The following is a 15,312-nucleotide window of genomic DNA, read 5'->3' as shown; positions in this document are numbered from 1 at the left end:
ATAATGTAACTTAAAACATTACCTGAACAGGGCTTTATGACGATGACAGTTTGACCCTGGAACTGATTGTTTCCAGTATCTCCTAGGGGGAAAAAATATTTTCAAATCTGAACAAACTGCATTCCCAAAACAGGGCCCACTGTATATTACCTTGTAGTATTTCAATAATGACATAGAAGTGCAAAATGGTCACATAACTAAAAAAAAAACCCTGATTGTGCACTAGAACACAATTTTTTTTAAATGGGGCTGACAGGGGACCCTGAGATGGAGAGAAGAAGAGGAAGACTCCATCATTGAGAATACTACAGTTCATTCACTCGTTACCGGCAGGAACCATTCATTCATACAGACCAACGATCACACTGTGGAGTTTATCAAGTTCTGCTCGCTTCTATTTCTGGACCAAAGTTTGTGGGATTGCTTTGTATTGATAAGGAGGTGACAATTTGTCAAAGGGGAGCCCCGATGTTCAGAAAGAGCAGCTGGTAGGAAATGACAGTATGCTGTTTTGTAAAAAGCAGTGACAATCACCTGGTCAACTCAGTTTTCCAGACTTGAACGTTATGGCTTTTTATGACAAAACGACTGCAACACAAAAACACACCGACTCAAATGTGGCCTAACCTATGCTTCTCAAGACGTCTTCCCCCCCAGCCCCCCCCCGGCAAAAATAAAGTTAGAAAGTTTAAGAAAGTGATCTTGATGTGTTATAAGCTGCGAGGTGATTGGGCGAAACGTTGTCGAGCAGCAGCAAAGGCAAGGCGATCGCTGCGTTAAAGTGCACCATAATGGGCAGACTACATTGGATATTGATTCCCTCTCGGTGTGCAACGCCGCACATCTACGTTAGTTTATCCGCCACTCTGGGCACAAATCAGCCCCTCGTTGCTCGCCGCCTCACAGTGAGATCGCGGTTACGCTGTCAGGCACCAGGCAGCCATTTAGGTGCATGTGAACCCAGTTGAGTCTCCACGTAAATGGCTGATACATTTCGTAGTTTTTTTTTTTTTTTTTTTTTCTTCTGCCCCCCCCCACCCCCTTCCTAATTGCTGAGAGCCATCAGCACTCGCCGGCCTCCTCCCCAGCGCGTTTAATCCACCACTTCAAGCCGCTTTGCCTCCATAAAACCATTGTAAACGCCTCATCTCATCCCGGTGCTCTTTAAACGAGCATTAAGAAGTATTTGCACGATCCGGGCTCCGGTGAACCCCAAGAGACTCAGCATCAAACAATGAAGAGGACTGGAGGCATTCCGTTCCCATCACAAAGCAGTCAACATCTCCCTCAAAACACTTAACACGATTTTTTGGGGTTTTTATTTTTATTTATTTTTATTTTTTTTTTGGGGGGGGGGGGGGGGGGAGTCCAAACACAAGCAGACACTGGCCATGTTGGAGCTCGTGCCCGAGACATTGAAATGGACATTAACGGTTCGAGACGACGTCAGTGGCAAGCCGCATCAATTAATAGCCAAGCAAAGGCGCTCTATTGTCTACGAGCAGAAGCACCGGTAGCAAAACGACTTAACAAGCAGCCGCCTTGCCGCCGTTGTCAGTTCAAAACACCCAGGCCGCGTTCGCATCCTCGGTCTCACCTGTGTCTTGCTTTCGCCTCGCTGTGTACCGTCTCCGGGTTCACGGTCCCGTCCTGACGCGCTGCAGCGGATACTCACCACCAGTCCCCGGCACCGGCAGGCGGCACTGAACCGACTATTGGGCCTAGCAGACGATCGCCCCCTCCGCGCCTCCCGAGAGACAGCTGATTGGTCAGCCCCTCGCGCCGTGCGGCCCAGACAGGCGCCTGACTGGTCGGTTTTGGGTGAAGCTGACTCTGTCAAATCACTGATTGGATGTCTGGCGCGTGTCGGTGGCGGCTTGCGGACATCTGATTGGTCATTAATTTCCGCGGCGGAGTCAGCGAATCCACCGATTGGCTGATAGTAATGTTGTTGTCTGCGTCTGAACCGAGAGCCATGTTAATGTAAGGACGAATGACAGGACGCACTATTCATTGTCGAAACCGGAATCTATTATTGTTCTGCATTTTCCCAATTCCTTCCGCCTCTCAATTTAAACCTACCGCGACAGGTATATTCAATTTGTTGAAATAACTTTATTTATTCCCCTCCCCCCTAAATGCACGCATGTGCATGACAAAGACCGTCAATTTGTCAACACCGTCAACACTGGCCACAATCATCGGAGTGCATCCTTTTTTCCCCCCCTCTTGTGTCTCGTGGCACCACATGAAAGCAAACTCAGCCTGTGACGCGCACTGGCTGAGTGCCATCATTTGCCGAAGTTACTTCCATTTCAATACCAAATGAATGTTGGAGCTACGCAAAGCGTCACGTTGACAATAAACGTTTTCGGAAGGGGTCTCATCCCTTCATCAGAATTATTGTCGTATATATTCCATATTTAAAGTGAGATTGACGTAATGTATATAATGTGCCCAACGGAATGCGAAATACCTGTGGACTTCCTCACCTACTTGGCACATCGGCATATTTAATTATTGATAATGAACTTAGTGACAGAGTGATTCGAGGATGAACAAAGTGCCAATATATTGCTATGACGACTGAGGAATAAAACATACATGCCTCGTTTGTCAGCGTGCAAGTAAGAAAGTTTCCACTACAACAAAAAAAAGGAACACTGTGTGGTGTGAGAAAGGCGACCCCAAGTGGACAAGAATAAAACTTGCACACCCACTTCAAACAGTCACAACACACTCAACGGGTAACTATTTAAGAGAAACAGAAATCGACATCTTTGTGCATCCAAATTGACATTCCACAACCGTATGATCATTCAAAAGGAAAATTATCATTGATTTGCCATCCCAGACACTACAGTGTCCAGTGATTTTAATTTGAATGAGGCGGTTGCTAAAGATAGTGGATGTGGGCTGCAATAAAAGCGTGGGTGTAGATATATTATATATATATATATATATATTACATATATATTAAAAAAAAAAAAAGCACGTTGTCTGAAATTTCAATTTCCATCAGAAAACGATTCATCGTTCAACCCCATGAGCGAAATCATAAAACTTGAAATCACATGATAAAGCAGTTAAAAGGATGATAAGAAGTTAAGAAGGAAATGTTCCAGTACAAGGTTTTCAAGGCTGAGAGTGTAGGGATGAAAATGGGTTAGAGAGAGAGAGAGAGAGAGAGAGAGAGCGAGAGAGAATGTGAGGGGGGGGGGGGGGGGGGGGTAAGCATTGATGAGAGAATATGATTAAAGTGGCACTAAACAGGCCCAAAAAAAGTCATGTAAATTCGACACCCCAGAGAGGAGAGTATTGTTAACTAGCCTGCCAAGGAATTTGAATGAATAAAAAAAAATGGCTAAAGTATATAAAATCAGGCTTCAAAACTTGAATAATAAGGGCCACCTCGCAGCTCTCAGACACTGTGGGCGTGTCGAATGGATGCGCCAAAAGGAATCAAACAGACTGAGGGGGTGATGGCTTATTATTATTGTTTTTTTTTAAATGTAAAATCACATTAGGAGGCTCAACTTCAAAATTGAATGGTTATTGTGGACAAAACCATAAAAATAAGCACACAAGTCAACTTACCCTCATTGTTGGGACGGTCGGAGGAAGACCAGGTCGGTAGACTGTCGGCCCTGCCCCATTCACTAGTATCAAGTTACCCATGAAGCCATGTTGTCTCTAGTGAAAGTTTGCAAAACTATCCATTGTAAAATGCGCATTGCCGAGCTCGCCATCTGCATATGTCTTCAAAATTTAAATGTAAAATTGAGGCATCCAGCGAACACATTTTTTGGGGCGTGGGCATCGTTACCAACTGCACGCTGGAGTGGCAAATGGGGCTTGTGATGGAAGCTAAGCACAAACTCGGTTTGCCCTTATATAAGTGGGGGAGGGAACTCACGATAGAAAGTACAGCGTTCCCTTGTTTTTCGTGGTTAATGGGGACCAGAACCCCCCGCGAAAGGTGAAAAACCGCGAAGCACTGAAGCCGCAAAACGCGAAGCGCGAAGTGGCGAGGGAACGCTGTATACGCCCCAGCCCCATGACCTCAAGGGGGTGTGTTTTAGCCCTGCCCATAAAATCAGGAAAATTCAAATGGCAAAAAAGATGCTTAAGCTATAGCTCAACAATTCACCACTATATTGTTATGTCTTTGCATTTGTTTTCAGCACTTATCTTCAAACATATTTCATGTATTTAGAAAGAAAACACACGGATATCTGCTTAGTGCCACTTTAAGTTCAATACGTTTAATGCTTACAGAGGTGATGAACAGTCTTTAAAACAGTAAAAAGGGAGATGTCTTTCTGTCTGAAAAAGATCAAAACCTGTACAAATTGAAAATATTAAGAGCAATGAAGTATAATCCCTCTTTATTTACTGTATATAAATTCCCAACTTCTGAAGAAAGTTGCTAAATGCATCACAAACACAAGAAGATAAAACATTGAGTGCCAAATCCTCATTTCTTTTCCCAATCCATGTCCACACAAACACACACACTATTAAACCAGTTCAAAAACCTTCCGTACACATGCCAATGACAGTTTTTTGTGTGTGTGTAAAATACATCATAAAAATATACAAAAAGTAATATAGAAAAACTGTTCAAAAAAAACAACAAAATAAACAAAAGTGCCTTGTGTGTCTGGCTACACTGCTGCTGAACAGCCACGGTCGTGACACGAAGTGGGCTTCAGCCAGGGTCCCCCAAGTTGGCCAAAGTCACAGTTGCCCCTGGTGGAGTCAGGGGCACCGACTTGGGACACGCTTCGCCTTCCCTCTTGCTGCAGCGTCGTGACCCGTGTCGCCACAGTTACCTTGAAAAAGAAACTTAGTTCAGTTACTGATTACTTGAGTTTAAAAGTAACGTTAATTACTTTCCTGATTACCGGTACTGGATTTCAACAGTAACTAAGTTAGATTACAAGTAACATTTTTAGTTAGTTTTCAGCAGCTCTAGTAATATCCACAGTACGAAAAGCTTAACCGTAGCCATTACTTGGTAATACACGCCACACAAGTTACAGAACGACATCATCACCATAAACCAATAACTTAAATGTCAGTTTCGATGCACTGCCCGCTTAATATACTCAAATGCATTTCCTCAAAATGGTGACCATTTCGGGGTTGGCCATTTTGGAGCAATTGAAATGTGTTACCAGCATCTCACCGCTGCTCCTGTCGTGCTCACGGGCCACGCATCCCATCTTGAGACCGCTTGCCTTGATGTTCCTCCGCCACCTTCGCCTCGTGTTGCCTGCGAGACACAGCACACACGCCGACACCGCTTGTTAACAACTTCACAAAGAAGAAAAGAAAAGCACGTTGACAACTCCGCAACGCAATCTGACGCTATCTGTTTCTTTAAAGGTGGTGGTGTCATGTCTAAATTCAAAATTAGGAATATACCTGGAATGAATCAAAGAATGTTTGTCACAGGTGTTGTAGAGTGGCACCTCCAAATTGATGCCTGCTTACATCTTGTGTAATCATGAGTACATGACAAAAACATTATTTCGATAGGAATGAATGCCAAGTTGTTTAGGCTCTAGCCATCGCCATCTTGAGTGACATTCTTGCTTGTCGTACAAGTTTAAATAGAAATTAAACACTGGATAATACAACTACAAGTACAAGTAAGGTAAAATTCCTCACACCGTGAGGATGACAGGACAAGACACTTGATGGAGAGGAAAGTTGTCACTTTGTGGTATTTAGGTGTATGCTACTTAATTACATTCGTGGCTATATAGACATCATCATACTCTTTGTCTTTTTATCCATACAATTTGGCTTGAATTCCATTTGAGCATTTATATGAAAACCTCAGTATCCATCTCAAGGTCCATATGCTCACTAGTATACTTTGTCCGCACTACTATTGCCACTTTTCGGCCTACAGGTACGCAAACAAACCTTACTTGTAAACTACTGTGCTGCACTCTTAACTACTGGGCATGTGTCACACACTAGGAGCCTCCTAGACCCCACTAGTAGTGCCAAAATACCCACTTGTACCTTTGCTTGACTAGTAACAGGTCCTACTAGTATGCCAAAGTTGTGCTACTCGAGTGCAGAAATATCATACAGTAGTTGGGCCAGTGCCTTGAGTTGTCCTAAACTCCTAATAGAATGTACTAGACTAGTACGCTCTTTGTCCTCATGATTACGACTCTGGAGGACAAATACCCAAACTTCTAGATGGATATCAAAGTTATCGAAGAAATGTTCAAACGGCTTTCCATAGTATCCCTTTTGGAGTATTCCGCTTTGGAGGTTCCACTGTACCGTTGCTGTGCTGTACAACTTTGTGCCCGTCATCATGCTGAGACCTTATTGAGCTCATTGTTACCTTTGCAGTTGACGACGCTGTCCACCACCATGGACTGCGCACCGCTGGGCACGGAGCAGGGCACCGAGCCCTCCAGGGCCGTGGGGCTGACAGCTGTCCTCCCCAGGCGCTTGTGATGGTTAACTGAGCGCTCGAGGATCACCTCCCTGATCCGCTTGATCCATTCCCGCTTGCTCTTTATGTCGGACGCCTATTAAGTAGGAGCACAGTCGAAAGTTATGGGCATTTGCAAATCATCAACTGCTTTTGAGAATTGTTGTTTCACTCTGTCTATCCCACAAGTCTGAACGAACCACATTGGCGTCTCTTATCAGCTGGAGTTTTACTTGGCGTATGATGTTGTATGCAGTTCCAATACTTAATGATTTACTTTTATTTATGTTGAAGATACCAAATAGAGTAAACAAACAAAAACAAAACACATTCAGAGAATAATTTTGATTAAGGGTGACAAAAAAGAAATGAGGTGGACACAAATGGCCAGCATAGATCCCAAGCGTGAACAAAAACTTATTTTAATGTTAGTACGGTGTGCGGATATCCCACATGGTTCAAACGTTAAAGGTGTCTTACCTTAAGAACAATCTTGGCTGTGCAGCCCACCCAAAGAGCAAACTTGCAGGGGTCTCCCTTAATGTCCTCTGTCACCTGCAACTCGGAGGTCTAGGGAGACAATGCAATGGTAATCTTTATACGGAATGTCACGTCGATGAAACGTGTGTTAAGGAGGACTTACAGAGAGTTTGCGCTTGTAGATGTATTTGTTCTGGCCGTTGGAGTCCATGACCTCCTTGCTGAATACTAGGGACATCCCAAAGAGAAAGAGGTGGCTTTTTCGGCCCTTGTGGATCAGCCTCTTTGGATGCCGCACCAGGACGGTCCCCTGAAAGATCAGCTCGCCCTGAGACTCAATGTTCTCATCAAAACCTGAGGGAGGGGAGAGGAGAAAACATCAGCAAATCACACCACAAGCAACGAATGTGTGGTCTTCTTGTCCGTGTTCGGTCACCTTCCAGCACGGAGAGATGCATGGCGTCGTTGGCTTTCTTGGGAATGCTAATCATCACCTCCATGGCGTCCTTGAGCTTGCCTTTGCCTTCGTCACAGCATTCCAGCAGATACTAAAGAAAGTACAAATACACTTAAAGGGCGAGTTTGCAGGTTTTTTTTTTTTAAAATCAAGAATTCACCGCGCGCGAGGAAGAACAACTTATCAGAGACAGAAGGCATGACTGACAAGATGTTGTCTACTCTAAGCCCCATCAAGTCATTGTTCCCACAGAACAGAGAGAATATGTCTGTAAGTGTTGTTGTATGCTCTGTTTGTACATTTTGCTGTTTAAATATATCATGATGAATTATTTTGTTTTATGTGTCAGTTTTACTGTAAACTTCAACTGGGAGTGACAAATGAAAAACTTGACGCAAGCTCTTATTTATGAATAATTAATTTCCTCAAAGCGACGGTATAGAATACCAAGGAACGCTTAAAGGCCCTGCCCGTAATGTGAAAATAACTGCCTGCTAAATTTGATATCCCACAGACAAGTCTGCTGTCAAAAATCTGGCCAAATTTGACCGATTAAAAAATGCACCAAGTATATAAAATGAGGCTTCAAAATCCTGACAAATCAATCCGTTGTCTCTGCGCTCAAATGCCGTGGGCGTGTTTTACCGAACGCGTGCAACCATGCTTCGTCCAGCATCTTTTGTACCGCCTACAAGTTTGAGCTGCAGAAATATATATCTGCTGAGCCTCAAATGGCTGGAATACATCTCCCAGGGTCATCACGGGGTTTTCCATGCTGTGAAGAGGGGCGCGAGCCGCCAGTTGCGCCTCGTAATAACAACGTAAGTAAGTTGCCAATTGTGCTGGATAGTACGAACAAAGGCACTCAAGTTCTTATATAGTGACGGTACCAGGTAGGTTCATCTCCAAACATGTCTAATGTATTTCGAAACAAATCTCTCAAGTACAATTTAGAAGGTCTTTTAAAGCGCTCGAGTGTGTTTTAAATGTGTGTAATGTATTTGAGAGGCATAAAACGAAAAAAGATTTGTTTTATGTAGTCATTCTATAGTGTGAAATTTCACCCTTACGGGTGGGTCTGGAATGTATAGTATCCCCGAGATAAAGGGGGGTTTCACTGAATCATACACTCTCACCTAAGTGATGTTTATTTTTTAAGTTACCTTGAGCAGGAGATGATATTTTGTGATTCTCTGCACAGGCTTAATCAGGTATGAGATGACTGTGTGTGCCAGTTGGTGCGTCCGCTGAATTTTCTGTCGAGCCCGCAGAGAGAAAGAACATTATGTAAGCTAATGAAATATAATGTCTTGTAGTTTCATGATGATCACCTTGACACTTAACGTACATCAAAATAGTTCACAGCATGGTCCAGGATGAGCTGAGTGGAATTTGGGTTGTTCGTGCAGTAATCCACATATATCTGGAAGTTATCAGCCTATAATGACAACAACAACAACAAAAAAACGAACGATCGTGGTTCTTTCTGAGTCATTTATGTATCTGTATGATTATGGCTATTGAGAAAGCGATGCATACCCATGTGACAAAACAACGGCCAACGTCTTCAGGAAACTGTTCATATTTCTGCAGCTCTTTAAGAAAGATGCTAAAGAAAGAGAGGTCATGAAACCTCATTAATACATTTCAAAAAGCGAGTGGTGCACAGTTACAGTTGAAAGCTTGGACACACCTTCTCATTCAATAACATAAGCAAGTGCATCTAAACTTTGATTGATGGTCTATTATATTATTATATTTCTGTAATGTTTTACAAGTGAGAATTAAGAGGGATTAGCCTATTTGTTTAGCTTAGTCCACTCTTCGTAAAGAGCAAAATGAACACAAGGAGGAGCTACTGCTACCTAACCCTAGCAATAACGGCTCATTTTGGTATTCTTTGTTTTGGTGAGAAGACACAGCTCCTGATAAAAAAAAAAAAAAAAAGAGACACTGCTGATGCTTACTTATTGTGAAATTCATGAAGATCCTGCATGTTCCCGAAGATGATGTGCTCCTTATTGAGGATTCCTGGAGGGGTCACCTCCTTCCTGCTAGTCATCTCCAACAGATAGGTCTACATGAGGCCACGCAAAGATTCAGTTGTGTTCCTTGTAGAGTTTAAAAAAAAAATGCGTGTAAAAGAAGTGAAACTCACGTCCATGCACTCCTGCAGGTCTCGCACGTAGGCCTTTTCCGTCTGCATCAGCTCTGCCATTATGAGACTGAACAAAAACATAAACAAGGCATGATTTTGTCTGTTGTTACTGAGCTAACCAAGCAAAGAAAATGCAAAGGAGGACACTTTAAATCCTGCAAATATATGACATATGTGCCATTGCATTGACTTCCACTTATACTCATCCGCCAATGGCTAATAACTAAAACACGAACCATTAGAACAATTTGAATCAATAAATCCGCCCATCATCTGGTCCACTTCATTTTTAACTTCTCAAATGGTCTAATTAGTTACATACGTGCGTCTGCGTGCAGACTGGTGTTTCTTCTCATTAAGTTCATGTTTGGCATCCCCCATTCGGACGTCTGACCGCTGAGCTGTGGCAGAAATCATGTTCATTTGGAGATCCTAACAAACGGGAGACGGAATAAGGCAACGTCATTTATTTTCTTGAGCCGTGACAGAGTTGGCCCCCTTCTCATATTCTTATTTTTTGGGCATAGTTTTCCCACTTTAATGGTTTAAGTTCATCAAACAAATGTAAATATCAGACAAAAAGTAACTGTAAAATTCTGTGTTTGAACGGTGAATTTATTTATTCAGGGGGAAAAAATTCCATGCTACCTGGCCCTGTGTGAAAAAGTAATTATTAAATCATAAATGAACTGTGGCTAATCATATAAGTCGTTTAGTACTTGAACTTGGCTTGTAGGTTACTTAAAAAAGTGAGCTATGCACCTCAGAAAAATGATATGACATTATTTATTTCAAACCTTTTTTGTGTTTCAGTGTGCCCGAGACGGACAATATTGTACACTGTATAATATTGGCCTGATAGCTTGTAACATACAAATACCAGTACAACAAATTAGACTTACAGCCTTGTTGGAGTCGGATGAGATACCCGAGGTTTTCTCCAGGCTGCAGCGGTGCTTGTCCATTCGCAGGGAGAAGTCCCGGTAGCACACGTCCAGGGTCGTCGCCCATTTCTTAATCTCGGCAGCATGGCTATGACCTGTGTTGCAGTAGCCATCCGCCAGCTGGATGAGCAGCTTCACGCACTCCTCGATATGCTGCAGGAGAGCGATGGAGAGCCTTTTTACATGCTTGCATTGCATCCAAATGCGGAGGTGAGAGTGTGACGCTCAACCCACCTTGGCGATGGTGTGGAAGTACTCTTGCTCCTTCAACATCTCCTGCCTGTATTGGATGCTTGAGCCAGCGGAGAAGTGTACGGACAGGTAAACCTCGGCCGTGTCGTGAATCCTTTCCAGGGCCTAAAATCAAAAACTCACGTGATTTTTCTGGTCGTGTCTCACGATGCGGTTCAGCGACTGACTCATGTTTCTAACTCTTCCACCTGTTTGGCACACCGTTCAAACACCACATACTGCTGACACTGGTCCAGACGCTCCTTCTTTAGGGTCCACAAGTAGAGGAGGCGACTTTCTCTCTCCAGCAGGTCATTAAGGATATCTGTGAAAACAAAATAACACGTAATAATCAAACAATAATCATGACCTCATGATTGCGGTACTTGGAGAGCTAAGTATTATTCTAGGTTTCTCTCCTAACCTTTGAGTGAAAGCTTTGAGATCCATTGATCTATGAGATCTTGATACAGGTGGTTGTATTCCAGCTGTTTTCTTTATTTTTTTCTATCACTTTTGGGTGGCCTGACAGAGGGAATTGCTAATCTATATAATTGAATTCCATTTAATTTGAAACCCCAAACTGACTTTGGATTTGCTGATCCGGTGCTCCGTCGTGACTCAGCATTGCCATGTTGACGGTGTTCCTGTTCATGTACTTGAGGACGGTGTCCGCCATTCTCCTGGCCAGAGTGCGCGCCTGAGTGACATAAACGACAAACACTTGAGTTTAGCGGTAGAACATAGGAAACCTCTATATATCACATCCACTGTGACATTTCAACCTTGAGGAAAGATTCCTTTTGCTCCAGGTGTTTACTGATCATGGAGGTCAAGTGGTCCATCTCGCAGTTGGGGCCAAGTTTGTCTGCGCCTCCACAGAAAACCTCCTCCCTCTTATAGTCCTCCTCCAGTCTTTCCAACACACGGCATATCTGCAAAGGGGAAATTAAGTCAGTTTATGATTGTATTTCCCTTCTATAAGGGAGCGTATCACTCCGGTGGTGTTTTTTCTTATCCCCCATTAACCTCCCCTTCGAGGGGGAGACGCTTTCGAATAGTATGTGTTAAAAAAGATAGCCAACGAGTTGGTTTCATTCGTTGATATTTAATTAAATGTCACACATTGACATCTAATGCATGGCCTACTTGTGCCGAGGTCTTGTAGAAGGCCACAGCGGTGGTGACCAGCTTGAGTTTGTTCTCCGTTTTGGGCAAGAGCTGGAGCCAGTCGGACGCCGTGCTCTCGGCACACTCTCCGATCAGGTCCGTGTCGCGGTGGTCTGCCTGAAGCGGAGCCTCGGCCTTCAGATGAACCTGCATGGCGATCCGGTGGCTCTTCTGCAGGCGGGAAGTGGAACAAACAAAATGAATGAGCAACCACTGATGGAGACGAGGAGTGCTTCAATAGACCAATGATTCCCAATTAGTGTGCCGTGAGAGCTCAAATTATCCAATTTCACTGATTTTTTTACTTAAAATAATGTATCTGTGTTTATCTATCCATGCCAGCGGCATATAGTGACAGGCGAAACAATTAAATGCTCTTCCACAAGATGGCAGAAAGTACATAATTCTGTCATTCCAGGATTTAGCAGACTTTTTTTGTTGTTGCAGCCTAAAAATCCTGATTTCACAGCATTTTCTTTTACAAAAATTGCAATATTTTCTCGTGATGAAATGATGGCATTTCACTATTTGTCTCTTTCCCCACTCTGTGACATCTCTCACACATACTGTACTCATGCACCTCATCTCTGATTATATTACTCAACAATAATAGATTAATAGAGCACTTAAAAAAAACAATTGCAGCTGTAATAAACTGCTGTACATAAGACTGAACATAAAACACAATAAATAGGTCACTTTACATTGGCATTTGGTATTCAGGAGTTCTAAAGTTATATATTTTCTTCCCTTTAGATGCACAGTCTATCTACATTTAGACATGCATGACGTCACGTCCTAATGTTGACTGCAAGTTGAAGTTTGACTGTGGACAAACTGCAGTTTTCTAACAGCAGGAGGCAAAAAGAATGAAGGATGGAAAGTGCAAATGAAGGCGATATGGCAAACGGATTCAACATTTAACAGCTGAGTTTGACTATCTGGAATTGAAATTGGAGATACCACCGTGTTTGACGAGTCTCGCTTAGATTTTGAAGAGTGGGAATTTTAATTCAAAATATATCTAACATACTTGTGACTACGGCACGCTGGACGACTGGTTAGCACATCTGCCTCACAGTTCTGAGGACCGGGGTTCAATCCCCGGCCTCGCCTGTGTAGAGTTTGCATGTTTCTGGTTTCCTCCCACATCCCAAAAACATCCATGGTAAGTCGATTGAAGACTCTAAATTGCCCGTAGGTGTGAATGTGTGGTCGTTTGTTTTTATTTGCCATGCGGTGCCCTGGCTGGCGACCAGTTCAGGGTGTACCTCGCCTCTCGCCCGAAGATAGCTGGGATTGGCTCCAGCACGCCCGCGACCCTAGTGAGGATCAAGCGGTGTATAACTGTGACTCGTCGAAAACAACAGAGAGATAGCCTATCCGTCATTGAGATTTTGCCGAGTGAATACTGAATTATAGATATCGGCAATATCATTTCACCGAGGACAAAATGACGTCACTGTTACCATTCGTATGTGTTGGGTTTGTAATTACAGGTATCTACAATTCAGTGGCAGGGCTCTGCTAGTGAATTACGTGTATCTGAGACTTAATTGTAGCGATCTGTAACTTCAGTTTAGGATTATCTGCAATTTGATTCCGACTAATCCTACTTCCAGTAACAGATATCTACAGCTTAATTTCGCCTAGTTAAAACTTGATTTAAAGTACGTGAAATAGGGACATGTAGCTATCTTGAATTGAGGTGAATTAAAGATATCTTGAACCGGAATTGTGACTCGTCATAATACAATTTCAGTCAAACTCGAGTTAGTGATATGTACAATTCCATCCCAGATATCCTATTCAAATGACAAGCCCATATGCAGTAAAACATCAGGAATGCTAAAAGTAACGTCAATTCGTTACAGCGTAAATGAGGCTCGTTCATAAGGATGACGTCATAACGGTGATGTTTTAACGGCCGTCCGATTCACAGGCAGCCGCAACATAGAGCGCCGATGTTCTCCACCCGAAAAAACGCTGCAAATAGTTCCCAAACTAGCACGACGCAAAACGCACATATGGTTTAAAACAAAAAAAAAAAAAAAACAGTTTGAGAAAGAAGCCAACAAATAAGAGAAAGTTAACGAAGCTCTTGTAACAGGCTGGCGACTCGTAGGCACGCACATTGAACTTGATATCTTCAAAACAGATTTGACTTGACGCACACACAAAACTAATAACGGCAAAATGATGCATGAATCTAACTACTTCATCTCAGACCCAAAAATGCAGATGGATGTATGGCGCTCGAGTGGCTGGCACATATTTGAAAGTCAGCTACCCATCAGCAGAAGTGCTCACAGTCAGTAACGGCAACAGGTGAATATGCCCCATAAAACTTTAAAACTCCAACTAAAGTCGTTCAAATTAAACCGAGATAGCTCCAACTCACCTTTAGCTTTTCAGATGCAGGGGTTACCCGTGATTTGCGGTCGAAAAATATGGGTCTTTACATGATATTCGGGGTTTCCACCTGGAGCATCCCGCTGAGTGCGCAACTGTTGAGCTCCACTCTCGGCAAGTTCTGCGCATGCGCAGTCTGCAGCTCACTTGAAGCCTGGAGAACCGAGCGCTCGTGATGTCACCTCTTGTATGTTTGAATCAGATTTTAAAAAAAATGTATTATTAATAATTAGAATAATAATAATAAAACTCCACCTGGAAACTGGACCATATCACACCAGATATAGTATTTAACAGAACACGAGACGGAGCCTGGATTTACAGACAACGTTGCAGCAACATGCTGAGTGGCCGCCATGTCGAACCGGCCGTCCCGCTGTAGGCCTGCAAAAAAAAAACAACAACAACAAAACAAAATCATAACTCGCTGGAGAAGTGCGTTGTAAGTTTTTTTTTCTCCACTAAAAAAATTGTTAACTTTAAGCAGATATTGACATTTGAAAAACAGTCTGTAGTTAGACACATGAGAACCTCGTGTATTGACTAGATTACATCATATTGTAATATCTGTTAACACTGTTAAGTGGCGAATGCCTGGTAATGGGGACTGTGATGTCATCAAATATGAAGGCGCAAAAGGTCAATTAAAGGTCATCAAAATCCATCTTTTCAGTTTTATGCATAACATAGGTCAAAATGAGTTTGACATGGTTAAAGTTTGACATTATGCAGTTTGTTGCTTGAGTGCAAAAAAGGCAATGAACAGCATAAGGCTTGCAAAACGGGTGGATTTGAATTGGCTGGAATTGTGATGCAGTTTTGTCAATTAATATTCAAGTCCCAATTCTTTGATCTCTTTTATCATACTACATCAAACTCTATTGGTGCACGCCCACTCATCTCAGGAGAAATGGCTGAGCGACAACACGGCTGTGTCTTGTGCAAAGCTTTACATCACCTTCAATTTACTTTTGGCGAAATTCCTAAGCATTTC

At 42.9% G+C, this 15,312-nt stretch overlaps 2 protein-coding genes across 3 annotated transcripts in view; both read right to left on the bottom strand.

The window, feature by feature from the left end:
• gatad2b (GATA zinc finger domain containing 2B) overlaps nucleotides 1–1,730 on the bottom strand; it is a 63,432-nt gene extending 61,702 nt beyond the window's left edge. The window contains exon 1 of the mRNA XM_061759745.1: nucleotides 1,598–1,730. The gene's annotated coding sequence lies outside the window, so the exon portion shown is untranslated. The remainder of the gene's footprint in view (nucleotides 1–1,597) is intronic.
• A 2,901-nt stretch (nucleotides 1,731–4,631) lies between these two features.
• LOC133471082 (triple functional domain protein-like) lies at nucleotides 4,632–14,699 on the bottom strand. 2 transcript variants are annotated; one of them, XM_061760266.1, is made up of 20 exons: nucleotides 14,574–14,699; nucleotides 14,308–14,472; nucleotides 11,886–12,077; nucleotides 11,522–11,671; nucleotides 11,325–11,436; nucleotides 10,946–11,061; nucleotides 10,740–10,862; nucleotides 10,464–10,658; nucleotides 9,884–9,993; nucleotides 9,562–9,628; nucleotides 9,371–9,480; nucleotides 8,943–9,012; nucleotides 8,752–8,841; nucleotides 8,567–8,659; nucleotides 7,383–7,494; nucleotides 7,110–7,300; nucleotides 6,947–7,036; nucleotides 6,374–6,563; nucleotides 5,181–5,278; nucleotides 4,632–4,835 (listed from the first exon to the last, which is right to left on the bottom strand). In XM_061760266.1, exons 3-20 carry the CDS (start codon nucleotides 12,057–12,059, stop codon nucleotides 4,668–4,670), a joined length of 2,259 nt encoding a protein of 752 aa, XP_061616250.1. In that variant the 5' UTR covers nucleotides 12,060–12,077; nucleotides 14,308–14,472; nucleotides 14,574–14,699; the 3' UTR covers nucleotides 4,632–4,667. The 2 variants fall into 2 exon arrangements, with proteins under 2 accessions (XP_061616250.1, XP_061616251.1); XM_061760267.1 differs by having other exon boundaries at nucleotides 4,641–4,835; nucleotides 5,192–5,278.
• Nucleotides 14,700–15,312: the final 613 nt, after the last annotated feature.

Source organism: Phyllopteryx taeniolatus, chromosome 21 (genome assembly GCF_024500385.1).
Source record: "Phyllopteryx taeniolatus isolate TA_2022b chromosome 21, UOR_Ptae_1.2, whole genome shotgun sequence".
Taxonomy (NCBI): domain Eukaryota; kingdom Metazoa; phylum Chordata; class Actinopteri; order Syngnathiformes; family Syngnathidae; genus Phyllopteryx; species Phyllopteryx taeniolatus.
The sequence above is the reverse complement of the archived record's forward strand: the minus strand, read 5'-3'. Positions and strand labels throughout refer to the sequence as shown.

What these genes read in the sequence shown, in the direction of transcription:
- LOC133471082 (XM_061760266.1), bottom strand. Translation starts at nt 12,059, where the DNA reads ATGCAGGTTCATCTGAAGGCCGAGGCTCCGCTTCAGGCAGACCACCGC. An exon ending in ACCGGATCAGCAAATCCAAA is followed by an intron (nt 11,062 to 11,324) that starts GTCAGTTTGGGG and finishes TTGTTTTCACAG; the next exon opens with ATATCCTTAATGACCTGCTG. An exon ending in CTTCATGAATTTCACAATAA is followed by an intron (nt 9,013 to 9,370) that starts GTAAGCATCAGC and finishes CTCTTTCTTTAG; the next exon opens with CATCTTTCTTAAAGAGCTGC.